Genomic DNA, 18,150 nt, shown 5'->3' with positions numbered 1-18,150 from the left:
GAGAGGCCACAATGCAAAAACAGTATAATTCACACACACATATTGTGAGACCTTAAATGTTTTCTGTTTCAAAATATAAATTGATATGTCCTAACAAGAGTTCCTTTTCAATCTATCAGATCTCAGAGGAATGAGTCTCTTGAGAGAAGAACACCTATGTGCCACGTAGTGTGTTATGAACCCAAATGGCATGAGAATCAATCTTGTATATATTGCGTAATGATTTACCCACAAGGAAATCTAGATAATGTTCCAAACATCAACAACATTTAAAAACACGTTTTATATTTTAAAACAAAAAAGATTTATGGTTCACAACATTTGTGAAAATTACACTGTTTTTGCATATTGAACTCTTGATAACTCAAAAATTGTCTGTATTTTGACTTGTGCCTTTAGTGAACTTCTGATCACGACCACTAAACTATAAAATATCAAAGATTCAGCCAAATTCACTGCAACCTATTTCCCATAAGATTTATGCAGGGTTCTTGCCTTAATTTGAAAGAGAGTGAGAAATATTACCACACTAAATGAAAACACACATAAAATTATGAAAGATTTAAATTTAAACTTACCATTTGAATATGCCCCTTCTTTAATTTGAAATAATGCAGCTAATCCAATGTTATCTTTAGTCATAACTCTGTTTAGCATATCATCAGAACCTTCTGCATTTGCCATTGCAAGTTGATTGAATTCAACTAGATATTCTTTTATTAATGTAAACCTAAAATAAAAAATATATAGAGAACTAAGATTATGGCAAATATATTTATAAATAAATAAACTTTGAATCAGTTTATTCTAAGGACTATAAGAAAAACTAACTTTTAATGTAAAGTACTTAGTTATAAAAATAACAACTATTACTTTCTTTACAAAAAAGTTAAGACTTGATAAAAAGTACATAAAAAACCATGAATAAATATTAAACTACAATCTGTTGNTTTTTTTACTAAAATATGATAACATGCCACCAAATGTTGCCAGAAAAGTTAAGCAACTTGTTTCTGGATTTTTTGTAATTGGATGTTGTATCTGCAGTATGCTATTTCAATCACTCTCTGCTGCTACTACAGAAATTTTCTACGTAATGATTTAATAGTAATTTAAAAAGAATTTATTCCTATTGTACTAGATAAATTTTTATTTATGTTGCACATGCTCTAATTTGAAAGTGGATGAAATGCTGTAGAATATTCTGTAATCTTTTTCTGCATTCAATTTTCTTTTTCTTTCAAAACAGCAACAAAAGAATATGCTTTACACCTAACAGTGTACAACTTTTATACATTAAATAAAACATTAGAAAAAGTTTGCTGTAAACCATTTTGCAAATGAAGGAATTTCAAAACAGAATACAGTAAACCTGTGTAAACTGGAATTGCATGGCATCAAATATTTTTCAAGTTTGACAAGTTTCTGATTTAAACAGGTTTCTTTTTAACATAAAAAAATCATTCTGTACCAAAGAATTTTTCCATTTGGGCAGGTTTCTGTTTTAGTCAAGTCCTGTTTTGGACAGGTTTTACTGTATATATATTGCATTTTCCAACATTCTGAGAGTGGATTACCACCACAGAGAATAAACAGATCTGGTAGAGAAGCAAAAATTCTAACAAAAGCCAATTAATTAGTGTTTTTGAAGTCAGTGACTTTCAATTCTATTTGTAACCTTGAACTGAAAATTAGTTCACTCAATGAGACTGAAAACAAAATAAAAAAAAAAGCAAGAAGCAGGTCATTCTGCACAAAACAAATATGCAGAGATAACAAGCAAAAATAAAAGTATGGAACTTTATTGTAAAATTTCTCTGAAAGTTCGTTTTGGATGATGAATATTCACTGTTTTGCACTCAACAATCAATGTAAATGGTAGATTTTATACCAGTGATACCTTCTCTACACCTGTAAAGTTTTGAGGAAAACTTGAGAATAAAGTTTCAGTTTGGACTGCAATGGGACTGAAAGAATTGTGTCAAGTCCTAAACAGAAAATTAAGTTTTGCTATCAATATCCACTGATATTTAAATGAATGTATATGACACTGCCTGATTCCTTACATTTAAAAGAACTATTCTCAAGCAGAATAAGTCTTATGGCCAGATCAAGCATGATCCCACTAAGTCAAAACTGTACTGGATTATCTGTGACATGAAATCACTTTTTTTTTAAACATAAGTTTGTGAATAATGCTATTTTAGTTTAGTTAATTTAGCTATTTTAGACGAGAGTTTAACATATTAACAAAATAAAAAAAAATACCTGATTCTGGTAGAGAATTAAAATCACCACAGAGAAGAAGAGGAATGTTGTTGACATCGTGTTTCTGAGAACTTGGATAAAATACTGCATTGGCTTCTTCAGCAATAGTATAAAGTTCATGCATTAGCATCATGGTTTGGATAAGTTTAACATCACAGAATTCTGGATCCCAATGAATATGAGCTGTACATGCTAGAATTGATTGTGCATGATTCAATTCTGGTTGGAGACCTAAATATTTATAATAAATATATTTAACAAATTAAAACTTATATTGAAAAAAAATTAAAATACAAATATATAAATTCTTAATTTCATATACATAATTATCTTACTTAAATATGATGATAAAAATTAATTCATATGTTCAACATAAAAAGAAATATACAATCATTTAAGATTAAAAAAAAAATTATGCTAAAAATTTTTTCATTTAACATATTTCTTAAGCTGTAGCAGATACAAGTCATAAATTAAGAAATCTACTGTACATGAATTTCTTTATTTGTGCCTTTTGCAAATTTTATATTTAACAATTTGAGAAATAAAGCATTCAGCCTGGTCTTTGTTTGCATTTCCATGACAGTTTTTGTTTGCTGATTTTTATCATCTTTTCCTCAATATCCTGTTTTAAACTTAGGTTTTTTAAAACTGTTTTACTGTATTTTATATTCTACAAATAAAGAAGACCTCACATACTGTACTGTACATTTCTTTTTGCAATTACTTTGTAAAAATTGGATTTTATTTAATTTTATGATATAAAATAATTTGGATATTATCTGATAACAACAGTTAATTGCTGAAATAACTAACACAATTAAAAGTCAGAGAACTATGGCAACTGTTGAAAGAAATGATGTTAAGTTTTTGAATAGTTACAGTATCATCTATATTTACTGGAATGTTTAAAACATGATTTATATTGTAAAAAGAAAAAAGGAAGAAACACACTGACAAATTAAAAATGTAAACAGTAAAATAAACAAACAAACAAAAAAAAAAAAATTAAGACTTATAGGAAAAACATAGGACATGGCAACATCAACAAAATTAACAAAACTGAATAGCAAAACTTTAGGAAATATTGATACCAACAATATATATAAATTAAGAAGAAAGTTATAGTCAATTCTTTCAATATATTACAATTATCAAGGTTAAATTATAGGAATATTATGTAATCCAGTTTTTACCTTTAAGAGAGAAAATAATCTGATTATCAATGATAAAGGGTAGCTATTTCCTATGAAAAGAAACTGGACTTAAAAATCTATTTTCATCCAATCTTTGATATATTTTTTCATATAATTACACAGTGATATGTTTGAATGGGGATAATTTGAAAATAACGTTATGTCCATAAAAAACATATTAGTTGTATGAAGTTCAAATTCTGTCTGAATATACAGTATATTCAGTATTTGACCATCAGAATATATACTTTCAAACTAAATTTTTAGAATTGAATGTGATAAAATCTAGCAATTTATTCAATAAGTAAAATAACAATTTAATAAAATGCAAACTGGACTGGATTTGCTATTCTCTGCATAGGATAAAGAACAAAGCTGGTATGTAGCTATAAAGGTTATGAATTTGCAACAAAATATAGCACTAAACAATGATGCAAATTATCATTACAATTTTTATGTAGCATTTGTCAATTATTATTTTATTCATTATTGTACTTGATATATTGATACAATTCAATTACTGTCAATAATACATTCACAGTGCAAGCAATGAGACAACCGTGTGATCAAAAATGATCAGGAATAATTTAATAAAACAACATTTGAATTCATTCATCAAAATTTATTTTGTCCCCTTCAAAGTAATCCCTTCCCACTGCAATGAAGTTAGGCCAACATTTCTTTCAATCCTAAAAACAAGCTTTAAAATCAATTTTGAGAAACCCCTTCAGGACTCACGGTGTATTTTGTTTTATGACATCAATAGACTCAAAACGGTGACAGGAAATGGAAATTTTAGTCAAGAAAACAGGAAAAAGTCACATGGTGTCACATTAGGTGAATATAGAGCTTGCAGAACTGTATTTGTTTAATATTTTGACCAAAATTTCACAAATAACAAGAGCATTGTGAGCAGCTGTATTATCTTGGTGCAAAAGTTTTCTCATCACAAATCAGGTTGTTTTCTACAAACTGCTTCATTCAAAGAATGCAAAATGCTCGAATAATAATCTCTGTAGACAGTTTGACCAGTTGGAAGGAATTCATGATGCACAACACCATGATAATTGAAAACAGCAGTTAACATAACCTTGATTTTTGACTGACATTGATGTGGTGTTTTTGGTCTTGTTTAACCTTTTGAGCATGATTTACTTTATTGTATTTTTTGTATCAAAGCATAGATCTACGTTTCATCATCTGTAACAATGCATTTTAAGACCAATTTGCTTTGAGAAAACATTTCCTCAGCGACTTGAACACACTGTTGTTTTTGGAAAAATTTCTATGTTTTCCAGATGACTCAAGAACCAACATGTCACAAACCCAATAATCTTTCAAAATTGCTTGACAAGATAAAATTGATACTGGAACATGTTCAATAATGTTCCTAATTGTTAAACAATGATCACTGAGCACGAAATTTGACATGAGTGATGTTTTGTTCAGTTGAAGAGTCTACCAGGGCATTATTCAGCTTCAATGTGTTCTCTGCCTTCTTGAACATGTTGTACAAATCTCAAACTCTTCTTTTTGATAGACTATCATCACTGAAGGCTTTTTGCAACATTTACAATGTTTTTGTAGTGGTAATTCTGTTGCAAAAACAAAATTTAATGCATATTCTTTGCTCAATTACATTCAATATTTTCAAAAATTGTCTATGCAAAAAAAAATTCTTTACACACAGAATAACACGTGCAGTTTAAATGAACCATTCCCAATACTTTTTGATTACAGTAGTATTTTTCATAAAATGGTGACAGACAATGCAAATGTGTTATTGCCTTCAATAGACACTTTTTCTTGCTATAATTCTAAAACGAATTATAAAAGGAAGATTATCAAAGTCAAACAAAGCAAGTCAATTATCCTGAAGTATATTAGGAAAGCTAACTTGACCTTAAACATAGAAGCTGTTGAAGTTGTAAAGCTAACTGGGGTGTTATCTTTATAGCAAGATGCAACAATTTCTAGTTAAGAGAGTGTCCAAATCATACCATTAAGACAACATAAAATCTTTACAAATTAAATTAAACAATAAATAACAAAAACTCCAAGGTAAAAGGTAACAGCTTCAGATAATCAAATCCAGGCTAGTCTGTTATACAAAAACAAAGTAGTTTGGCACGAATCAGCCGATTTTGTGGCAGAAGTATACATATGCAAGTAATGCAGCTTTGTTCTTTATCCTGCAGGGAGTATAAGAAGATATTATACTTGTTTTGGCAAAATAATTAACATAATGTTGTTCATATATTTTGTACTAACTGGATAGATTAAAATAAAAAAACCACATCTTTAAAAAATCCAGCAATAAAATTTACTAAATAATAATGTTTTTGATCAGTTTAACTGATCATCTTCAGTTACGATAAAATGTTCTTTGTTTCTGGTCTACTGACGTAAACATCAGAATACGTCAGTAGACTAAAAACTAAGAGCGGTTTTAAATTATATCCCATCTTTAAGAAAGATACATAAGAAAGCAGCCAGAGCTAACAATGTCGAGGTTGTGTATCGATACAACCCAACAATATTCAGAATTTTAAGAAACGATAAGAAACCATATAACCATAATTCGAAGATTTACTCCATCCCATAAATCGACCAATGTTTCAAATCAAAACTGGTCTACGTGGGTTCACTATGCATAATTCACAACAACGTCTCAAAGAACATAAATACACAATCAATTGATAAAAATCTTGATAATACGATGCTGGCAGCTTACTCGCAACATCAGGACATACACAAGTACAATGGGAGCAGCAACCATCATCAGACTCACATATAATATACACACTATGAGATCAGGAAAAATTGGAGATTTTTAAAGCGCACAAAAAGTCCTGTTGCATCAACCATATAGACGTGAACAGCTTGTCTACCGCATGGCAGTCCTTTTATGAAAGTAAATTTTATTAAGGGACATTTATTCATCTATTTTTACTTTTTACTGTTTATTTTATTTCTGTAGTTATTTATTTATTAATCTCAACTATGATTTCGGTTATTTATTTATTTAAGAATTCTTGTTATCATTTATTTAAAAATTTTTGTAATCATGTTCTATTTTCATTGTAACTGAATCATGTCATGGTACCATGAATTCAATAATAATTATATTATATCATTTAATGTAAAACGTAACACTTCCAGTGGTATTCCAAGTCACACGAGCCAAAGTAGTAATGCGCAAGCCACATCATGACCAGGGGCACATTTTTTTTATTTTAACATTATTCACAATGCTTATAATGTCATTGTCATTGCTTTTAATGCAGTATGTGCCGCATTAATGATGTTCACTCCAATTCAATAACATTCTCTCACAGCTGGCACTTGATATGTTATGATAATACTGAACAATTAGTTAAGACAGTTAACATGCACATCAGATGTCAGAAATTAATAAGAATAAAATATTTTCAATTAAAAGCCTACAGTTTTATGAAATAATACTTATTTATAATTGCATTAATAACAAAAATAATGAAGCAACCAAATTACAATATTAAATACAGTAATTAGTTCGTAATTTTAAAATTAAAAACAGACTGTTTCCATAGAAATCCAAATAAGTTATTTTAAAATTATAATAAATATAACCAGCCCAATAATTACTTCAAATATCAAACAGCTAGATTTCTATCCACGTCTTTCTCAGCAACTCAATTAACTATATCAAACACCTGAATTTTTGCCGAGCATAAATTATTTATTACTCAAATGTTTTCAACCTATTTGTTATAGGCCATCTTCAGGATTATCGTTCCAAAATGGAATGCAACGTTTTTTGAATACGTTTCATTTTTTAAATTTAAAATTTACAATAAATTATGTATATTAAATAAAAATTATAAATAAATACATTACATAAATAACAATAAAACAAAATAGCATTACTAAATAAACACAGTAAATAAGGCTACGTATAACTACTACAAGTTTTTAAGGGTTTTTAATCTCCATGTTTCATGTACTTCCATGCTGTTGAAAGTGCATTAGCATCCGTGGCATTTAGACAATTGTCTTTCATTTTCCTTTTATATATTTCCATTTTCTCCATTTCTAATGCAATAGTTGGAGATTGGACCATTTTAATGATTTTTGCCTCATCCCATTTTACATTAGCTCCTTCCGTCTGCGCCATGATTGTCAAATGATGTTGTTGTGCCCTTTATTTACATTGTACTTGTGTTCTTGTAGATGTATTGCTAAGTCTCTTCTGGTTATACCCACATAATCCTTTGCTACTCCTAACTCGATTTTCAAACAGTATTTTATAAACTCCAGCTTTCTCTTGCATTTTTACTCCGTCTTTATCATTTAGTAAGCTATAGATGTTGGGTGCTCTTTTATATATCATTGTTGCATTTTTGTAAGTACTCAATTCATTCATCACTCTTCCTACATGCTTATTGTAATGTGAATTTGTTAATTGCATCCACCTTAGTATCTTTTTTGCCTTTATGCTGTCTGTAACTCTTGACTAGGCCTTCAATTGTGGCAGTTTTGTAGCCTAAATTTGTTGCAATTTCTTTAATTCTACTAATCTCCGTAAAACAATCTTGAATGTTGGTTGAAATATAAAACGTAAATTTTAAATTTAAAAATGAAATGTATTCGAAAAACGTAGCATTCCATTTTGGAACGATAATCCTGAAGATGGCTTATAACAAATAGGTTGAAAATGTTTGAGTAATAAAATAATTTATGCTCTGCAAAAATTCAGGTATTTGATATAGTTAATCAGCTAGATTTCTTTACAGGAATATTAAGGCTAAAAATAATTACTAAGTAATTTGGCAAAAAGTAAGCAGTTAGGCTGTCATCTCTTGTTAAATTTGATAATAAATAAAGTTTAAAATATACTGGAAAACAGATCAGCTGGGAGCAGCACTTGAAACTGCAACTCTTGTTTACCATGCTTAATGTCAATGGCCTTATGGAAGACCATGGGTGCTAAGTCATCTCAGCTGACACTGTAAGTGACTGATATGGTTATATTTATATTAGTTTATTAATTAATCAGTCTGGAAGAAAAGAGTGGATGGAGGTCCAGGTAGCACAACTGGCAATATGTCTGCATGGTAAGCAGGAGTTGCAAATTCAAATCTTGCTCCTGGCTGAGCTCTTCTTCCAGAGTAGTCTAAAAATTAATTTAGTTATAATTACTATATTTTCACAGAATGACAGGCATGCTGCATATAAATAAGGGAAGACTAGCATGCCAGACAAAACAACATCAAAAGCAAACAAAAGTATATTTAGAGAAGTTTATCTTATATAAAAAGATTTGAATGATGTAAATCATTTATGTAATGTCAAAAGCAAGCATGTAATAATGACAAAATAATAATAGTCTTCCTCTGTGTCTATCTCATTATCTATGAGACAGACACAGAAGATTATTATTATTCAAAATCTCTGAATTTAGAAAGGTCCTAACTAGGGTTTCTTTCCCAGGATTCCCGCTGTTTATTCCCTACGAGAAAAATCGTGGGAAATTTTATTTTTCTGGGAAATCTCACATTTCAATAATAGTTTATCATGTCATGTTTTCTTTCTATCATTTATTATACGAAAAGTTGCATCTTGAAGACTCACCTAAGAGAGAAATTTTGAGGTTTTATGCTGCATATTATTACTGTACCTATGTTTTACAAGTCTATTTGTTAGTTCATGTAATATCTATGTACTGTGTTTGCACATCATTGAACAGCAGAGCACTCGCTGAAAGTAAATATCACTCATCGCACTTTAGTTTCGAATTTGCATTTATAAGTTAAGGAATTTGTTAAAGCTTACATTCCCATTTATATCCTATCGTTTGTAACTGTAAATGTGATTATTTGAAATTTCTCTATTAGTCAATTACTCGTATTTTACAACAATTTTAATATAATTTATAAAATCAAATCATTGGCATTTTCAGCTGCAGGTCTTTTTGTGACCAAATTGAGAACTAGATTAAGTGATCAAAATATCAACCATTTTTGTTTTTTGAAGTCTTATTATGAAAATTTATAAGTTTTTACAAGTTTTTTTTTTAGAGAGATTTTTGTTTTCATAAATTTTTTGAGTATTTTTTATGTTCAACTGAAAATAATTTTTTTTGGAGAAGTCGTATGTTTTGTTCAATTCAAAATAATTGTCTTTTTTCTCATTAAATTTATGGAATAAATATATTTTTATTTCATCTTTAGAAATAAAAACAGTATTTTTTCATAATCATTATTATGTTCATTAAAACTCCCAATGAAATGCTTTATTTTACTTTCATCTTATAATGTAGGAGAACATAAATTAATTGAGCATAATGTGTTGGCATGGGTGAGATTAGCCCTACACTTTTAGTTACTTATTAGAAAATTAAATTATTCAAATTTATGATATTCCTGTATGATATTTTTTATTCATATGAAATTCTAATTTACTATCTCATGAAATTCTAATTTACTATCTCATCCCAGAATTTCCTGGAATCCCAGGAAAAAAAAAAATTATTTTTCCTGTAATCCTGCTGGAGGCAAATTTCCTGGGAAATGAGAAACCCTAGTCCTAACACAAACCTTATGAGAAATGGGGATTTGGCTGAATTTTTATTGTTTTGTAGTTCTTGTAGTCCTGATCAAGTCTCCAGACACACAATAAGAGAATGGACAATTTTTCAATTATTGAGAGGCCACAATGCAAAAACAGTATAATTCACACACACATATTGTGAGACCTTAAATGTTTTCTGTTTCAAAATATAAATTGATATGTCCTAACAAGAGTTCCTTTTCAATCTATCAGATCTCAGAGGAATGAGTCTCTTGAGAGAAGAACACCTATGTGCCACGTAGTGTGTTATGAACCCAAATGGCATGAGAATCAATCTTGTATATATTGCGTAATGATTTACCCACAAGGAAATCTAGATAATGTTCCAAACATCAACCACATTTAAAAACACGTTTTATATTTTAAAACAAAAAAGATTTATGGTTCACAACATTTGTGAAAATTACACTGTTTTTGCATATTGAACTCTTGATAACTCAAAAATTGTCTGTATTTTGACTTGTGCCTTTAGTGAACTTCTGATCACGACCACTAAACTATAAAATATCAAAGATTCAGCCAAATTCACTGCAACCTATTTCCCATAAGATTTATGCAGGGTTCTTGCCTTAATTTGAAAGAGAGTGAGAAATATTACCACACTAAATGAAAACACACATAAAATTATGAAAGATTTAAATTTAAACTTACCATTTGAATATGCCCCTTCTTTAATTTGAAATAATGCAGCTAATCCAATGTTATCTTTAGTCATAACTCTGTTTAGCATATCATCAGAACCTTCTGCATTTGCCATTGCAAGTTGATTGAATTCAACTAGATATTCTTTTATTAATGTAAACCTAAAATAAAAAATATATAGAGAACTAAGATTATGGCAAATATATTTATAAATAAATAAACTTTGAATCAGTTTATTCTAAGGACTATAAGAAAAACTAACTTTTAATGTAAAGTACTTAGTTATAAAAATAACAACTATTACTTTCTTTACAAAAAAGTTAAGACTTGATAAAAAGTACATAAAAAACCATGAATAAATATTAAACTACAATCTGTTGCATATTTATCTGAACATCCATCAACAGCAACGTAATAATAAAGTAACATATTGTTTAAGTCCAATATACACTAACATTTATTTACTAACATTTGATGTAATACAATAAATGATTAAAAAAAAAAAAAAAAGGTACTGTTACTTTATAGATATCATAGAAAGAATAATATAAAAGTTATGGACTCACATGCTAGAAGTCCAAACCTAAACCCCATGGAAAATGTTTGCAATATGCTGGCAAGAACAGTTTATGAGAATGGGAGACAGTTTCAAAGTGTTACTGAGCTTAACCACTCTGCAGTGATTGACGGATATATCCAACAAGGGTGATCACATGGCACTGGAGAAGGACGTCTACATCCGCAAAAAAATTTTGCAGGTATCGCCAAAAACTAGCCAAAAATTACTGTGAAAAAAATTCACATAAAAAGGAATTACATGACAATAAAAAAAGATTTTTCTTTACTAGACATAACTGTTTAAAAATTTTTTTCCAAAAAGGAAACAAGAAAAACGTGTGGGAAAAAAAATTTCCCATGTTTATTCTCCACTACATGATAGCACCATATCTGACTAACCCTCACTACAAAAGTTAAACCTACAATTGTTGATGCTTGGGACAAATTGAAGCCTGAATACATACCTGTCAACTGTAAGCCTTTTGTGCATACCATTTGCCTTTTCAGGTACCTATCCATCTACATGCCCTTGTAAAAAAACCAAAATTATTATTATTTATTAACAGTATTATTTACAAAGGTCAAAGGGGAAAACAAGTAGTCCAAACATCCAAATTCATTGAGATTTGAAAGATGACTCTTGCAAGCAGCACCATATTAGTTTTGTTGAGATTGAGGGCTTGAAACAAGTCTGTAGAAGTTTGAATGATCAAGAGTCTTCACTTGCCTGCTTGATTGAATGCTCTCAAAGAAAAGTAAAGTAACTGCCAATTTTGTATAAAACATTGGTAGGCTGGTAATATTTAAACTATTACAGTTGTTGGGGCAGTGTGTATCTTAAATAGGAACTTTGCTTTAGGAAATGAATGAATATCATTCAGTCATTGCATCATCAGATGAAAAACTATAGTCAATATGAATAATGAAGAGGACAAGCATGCAACACCAAAGAAAACGAGCCAAAGGGACTGTACTGTACTTACATTGATAGATACAAAAAACTTTGCATGGGTAAATAAGTCCACTTGTGGTCCAAAATATAAAAAACACACTGCTTGTAATAATGACATTAAAATATCTGTAAGATGCAAAAGTGTTTGAAAACACCATGCCGGTTCAAGCACAGAGATAGTGTTGCTATTCAAACCAGAACTGCTTTTGTGGCAACTTATTTTCAAGATAAAAGTAAAGAAGTCTTTATGAATCAGGTATTATAAGCCTTTGTTACCACATTACTAAACTACTTAGATTGATAGATCTTAAATGTATTCATGATTTAAAATATTTACTGGTATTAGCTTACTAAAATCAAAACAATCCAAACTGTCACAATGTCTATACAATTTTTAATCATTTAAATTTTTAAAATGTGAGATCTTGTGAATATCATACACCTTACTTATTGTACTTAGAGGGTTGAGTGATATATTATTGATCTGAGTTTATTGTAAGGATCAATTCTACACCAAATTCATTACTCTATATAGTAAGGTAAAAATTTTGAATGGAAATCACAAGACTTTCACTCCAGACTGGATGTTCATATGTAGTTAATAGGACCCCTGGCCCCTAAGCTTTCTATATTTGATTTCAATTTTCATCTAACATCATTCTCAAAATTAATGAAAGACAAATGGACAGACATACAGATAACAGTCAGAATATATAGGTCAGCAATTTCAAAACTGCAGCCAATTAGGCCAGATAAAATTCTGACCTTTACAAAAATATGTGGGCATATTGTTTATGATTCAAATCCTAAATCTGATATTCTTTTTACATCACAGGCCACAAATATAGTGGTAGTTTTTATGACTCTTTAAAGTCTTGCTTTCAATCCAATGATGATGAATCATCAATATTTTGCAAGAGTAAGAGACTGTTTTGATGATCCAATGATCAAAGTATATTTGTTTTTATCATCAAGCAACAACAACCATTTTCTCAGAGTTCAATCAAATGCTTAAGAGAAATGAGCTTACTATTCATATACTAAGTAAGATATGCAAAAACATGGTGACAAAATTACTCAAGAGATTTATCATGAACAAACTTGAAAATGAACAACTTGGCCAAATAATGTATTTATGTGAGGACCCAGACAGAAGTCAATTTAGTGGTCCAAATGTTGACAATCAAAGGAGAAATTAAAGATCTACTTTTCCAGAAATGAACAAAGGAAGAATTAAAGATCTTGTTTGAACAAAGAAAGAATTTATATAAAATTAAAAAAAAAATGAAATGTGTAGAAAAGATCAAAGTTGAGGGAAACGTGGTTAGAGAGGAATCATGTTTAGTTGAAAGTTTGACCTCTCCTGTGTCCTATGCAGGGTTTCAAATTGTCACCAGGTGACAAGGAGAGACAAATCAAAAAGCAGAATAGGAGGTGAAGGGTATAAAAACATGCAACTCAAGGATGTAACATTCTTGGTTTGTAGCACTCCCCTCCAGGAATTTTGTGATCCTGTAATTCACTGAAAAACACAACAAATGATGTTCCTGCCTTTGTTATTGCCATGATGTAGTGGAAGGTGACATATATTGTCTTTGAGACATTAGATCTGGCAATGTATAAAATAAATAAATAAATACATTTCATAAAAAATTGCAAGGGCAAAACTTTTTAAATTTAGTAAATAAATAAATAAACAAAAACTTCTGTTAAGTATCTACTGAAAAATCTTCCATTTAATGATGAGTTACTTATGAATAACATTTTTGTGGATTACTGGGTAGAGTTCAACTTTTGTTGAATGCAGTATTTTGCAACAAGATTACCAATGTGTAGAAATTTTCTGCTGCTTACATGGATCAGCTATATGATGAATTTGCAGACTTTTTAACTGTTTGATCTACCTTCAGCCAACTTGATAGAGTGATGGGTATTTGGAATGCTATAACTCAGTGGTTCTTAACCTTTTTATATTCGTGGTCCACCAAATATTTCATAATTTTTTTGGACCCCATTTTTTTTTAAATAATTTATTTGGTTTCATTGCTTCATTGGAGAGAACTACACTGCATATGAAATTCCTTGAACTTCTATGCTTACAAACCCATATTTGATATAATCACGATCATATTTTCTAATTTTAATGTTACTTAATTTTATACATTCAGTTTTAGGACTTGTGGTTTTTCCATTGCATTTTTCACTGTATCATCATCAGAACTTTAACTAGTATTTTCTTCACTATATTTTCTTTTTGAAGGTCCTGGTCTGCGATTACTTACATTAAAAAAAATTTTCTAATGTTCCTTTATGTTTTTTGCTCATTTTTATGGGTTAATTATAAATAATTAAAATTAAACACACAATATAAGAAAGAAATGCACTATTATTCAATCCAAAGTTGATGCTAAAATTAAACTAAAACTAAAACACCCAAAATTTGTCATAAAAATTTTACATCTCTTTTGCAAAAACATTTAAATTTTCAAAGCCTACTATTTTTCCTAATTATTTTTAAAATTCTAAGCATTAATAGTTTCTTACAATTACTTTGGAATAAAAGAAGTAAATACTGCAGTGTAAGTAGCAAGAAATAAGAAATAAATAAAAAAAACTAAATCTTTCTTAAATTTATCTTTCTTATTTCACTTTTCAATACGATATTCGGTTATACACCAATTTTCTTTTTATTATATCCTGAAGGAAATTTTGCATAATTTGGCGGCCCCCGGCAAACTTCTTTTGGACCCCAGGAAGCCACGGCCCCTATTAAGAAACACTGCTATAACTAAACTGAAAGATTATAATGGAAAAGAGATTGAAAAGCTTGTGTATGTAATGTAAAAGAAGAGAGTATTCAGCATGATAAAAAGGAATAAAACTGACTGCAGTAGTAGCTTATGAAGTAATGGAACACTATCTTCTTTAATCACATGAAAGCTGTATTGGCTTAGTAAAAACATTAAGTGCTATAAACTTCAAACAAAAAAAACATGTTGAATAAAACTAAATGTGCCACTAGACTAGAACAAAAAGAATGACGAAATGAGATGACAACTATACTGTCTCATTTTTTTGGTACAGTATGCTCTTTGTTGTACAATATTGAATCTATTACTTTTTATATTTTAGTTTGTCATTCTTAGTAATATGCTAGATAAAATGTATTGCACTTAAAACTTTTCCATTTAAGTTTCATTCCATGTTATTCAGAAAGATAGTATTATGAATGCTCTGTATACATTATCATTGTTTTCATAATTTGTGCTGTATGAAAGAAAATACAATAAATCAAATTAATATGAATAAAAATGTGAGATTCGAAGGGAATAATTTAGTAATTAAATAATTAAGTTATATTTTAACATGATGACGATAGAAATCGAGTAAAAGGTTGGGTAAAGAAAAAAATTAGCCAAGTGGAAAAACCCACACACATACTATTTCTCCCAATTTCTTAATAGATAAGACCAATCGGATATCTCTCCAATTTAAAATTATTACTAAGGTTGTAACCAAACCACGACCTTAGTCTCTACCGGCCATTAATTTAGTATGTTTGACAACTGTTATCACTTTTATTGAAGTAAAATGAGTAACAATACTGAATAGTAAAAGTAATAAATTTGTTGAAACGTTCAATTTCTGACAATTAATATAAACAACACCCAGACGCAAATTGAACTTAAACAGGATTGCATCAAAACTCCTCTCGATAGTTCCCCCTGCAGGATGATTATAAAAAGGGGTTGCACCCACACCTTGGGGCAATTGTCATAAGGAAGCCTCCAGGCCGGTAACTCTCTTTGGACCTCTTCCAATCTCCCCTGTTGAAGGACCACTGGGAGTGATTGCCATAAGGAAACATCCTGCCACGGACCACCGCGGACTAATAGTAGACTGCATAGAAGAGCTCTAGCCGCCCATACCTACATCGCCAGATTTGCCTCATTCCAGACACCTCTCTCCATCCTTAGAAGAATCTAGGATCTTGGAATTGTCAACTCAGAGGTATTTTAGCTACATAATTGTAAGCTATCTCTCTTGGTTAGTTTAGGATAATGTATAATTTAAGTTGTATAGCATGAAATGTCACCTATGTAGTTAACCTCTTTATGAGAGTTATGAGAACCTCTTTATGATAACCTCTTTATGAGAAATATATATTAAATTTAGTGTTAACCTGTTGAATCCTGTCTATTTTTCAGAGAATGGACACCTATTGACTTACTCACCTCCCTTCCACTCAATTGTTTAACGAGCCCTCCTAATCACATAAGCATGAATTAGGATGCACTTAATTATCCTAACTAGTGCCAGATCTTGACTGGAAACTGCCATCGTGTTTCCGTTAAACTCAATCGGTCATCTGGGACAGCGAGAGCGGGTTTTACCAACCCATGCCAAGTAAGTGGTCATCAGAGATTGACCCATGGCTCCCAGCTGCTCACAAAAGTATTTCTTTCTTCCCATCTTCAATGTCCACTCCTTAGTGGAAATGTCAGCTTTTTTTGACACATTAGTCAGTCCCTACAGAATTTCAAGATTGACAGGTTTGTAAATCTCTGCTCTCATTGTTTACAAAAAACAATGCCAGACAGAGTGTTTGTTGTTATTCAGCAACACAGTGACAATACTGGATGATGACTTTATATGCAATGTTGAGATACAGCATCATGTCCGAATAAAGTTGAAACAGTTTATCTTGATACAGTTTTGTTTTTAATATCTGTAATGCAGCAATATCGTATCTTTTTTTCCACCATTTATGGTATTATGTCAAACTTTAGTATATAATTGTTGTTTTGTTTTTATTAGACTCAAACAATGTGTTGCTTTAGTTATTAAGATACTGTTGATGATGTCTAGATAAATATGAAACAGATCTTAAAATGTAAAATAAAAAAAAATTCTACGCTAATTAAACTTTTAGTTTTAGAACGATTCTAATTTATAACACAATTTTTCCATCTTACTATCCAAACATAAATTATGCCAAATAAACTGCTATTTAAAAGATTCTGAAAATTTAATTATAATCAATCTTATTTTAGTTGCATGTTATATGCTATAAAGTTCACATAAGCACTCTATTCTGCTTTCTTGAAACTAAGAAACAAGAAACTTTCTTGAAACAAGTTTCACATGTATAGAATTTCTATCACAATTTAAAGTATTTTATTTTTCTCATTTTATTTTATCTTTATTTAAGTTTTACATTAAATAATCACAGACTGTTTTTTGAGTAAAGATTTTAACATATGCAATATGATAATGATCCCAATAAAAATCATTTCACTTATGTCTCTTTTTGAAGAAATAAAAATGATATATTACAACAAAAGAATATATTACAAAAAGGATTTACTGTATTGTCTCCCTTTTTTCCTATTTATGTAATTGAATGTGTTAAGAAATAAAAAAGATGAAAAATAATAAGGATTACATTACAAAACTAAATCAACACTAATATAGATTAATATTAAAGATAATTTATTTAATTTACACTATATTTAAATAGTTTGTTATAAATTACAGTGATACCTTCAGGATACAAAATTAATCCATCCCAAAATTGAGATCGTATCATGAAAATGTCGTAAGGTGAATCATTTTTCCCCCATACAATTACATGTAAAACCAAATAATTTGTTCCAACACGAAAAACACACTCAAATTAAAGCTAAGTAGTATATTAAAAAAAAAGAAAAAGAAAAACTATAGTAAGGAAAACACTGAAAAATGCATTTTGTAGTTGTAAATGTATAAATAACCATAATAGAATAATAATTGATAAAAAAAAATGTAGTTTTATTTGCACTTTACCTTTGAGGATAGATGACGGTGGAGGTGTAAACTGGTGGAGGAAGAGAGGGAGAAGGGAAATGATACTAAAACTTAACTTACATAACATAATGTAAC

General features: G+C 29.6%; 1 protein-coding gene across 1 annotated transcript in view; it reads right to left on the bottom strand.

Moving 5' to 3' along the window:
* LOC111622133 (CCR4-NOT transcription complex subunit 6-like-B) overlaps positions 1-18,150 on the bottom strand; it is an 88,239-nt gene that overhangs the window by 13,049 nt on the left and 57,040 nt on the right. The window contains exons 5-6 of the mRNA XM_023364457.1: positions 10,728-10,879; positions 3,798-3,810 (exon numbers count right to left, since the gene is read on the bottom strand). Coding sequence (XP_023220225.1) covers positions 3,798-3,810; positions 10,728-10,879 — 165 coding nt within the window. The remainder of the gene's footprint in view (positions 1-3,797; positions 3,811-10,727; positions 10,880-18,150) is intronic.

The sequence above is a fragment of the Centruroides sculpturatus genome, unplaced genomic scaffold, assembly GCF_000671375.1.
Source record: "Centruroides sculpturatus isolate CEXI.00-Female unplaced genomic scaffold, Cexi_2.0 scaffold140, whole genome shotgun sequence".
NCBI lineage: Eukaryota > Metazoa > Arthropoda > Arachnida > Scorpiones > Buthidae > Centruroides > Centruroides sculpturatus.
The sequence above is the reverse complement of the archived record's forward strand: the minus strand, read 5'-3'. Positions and strand labels throughout refer to the sequence as shown.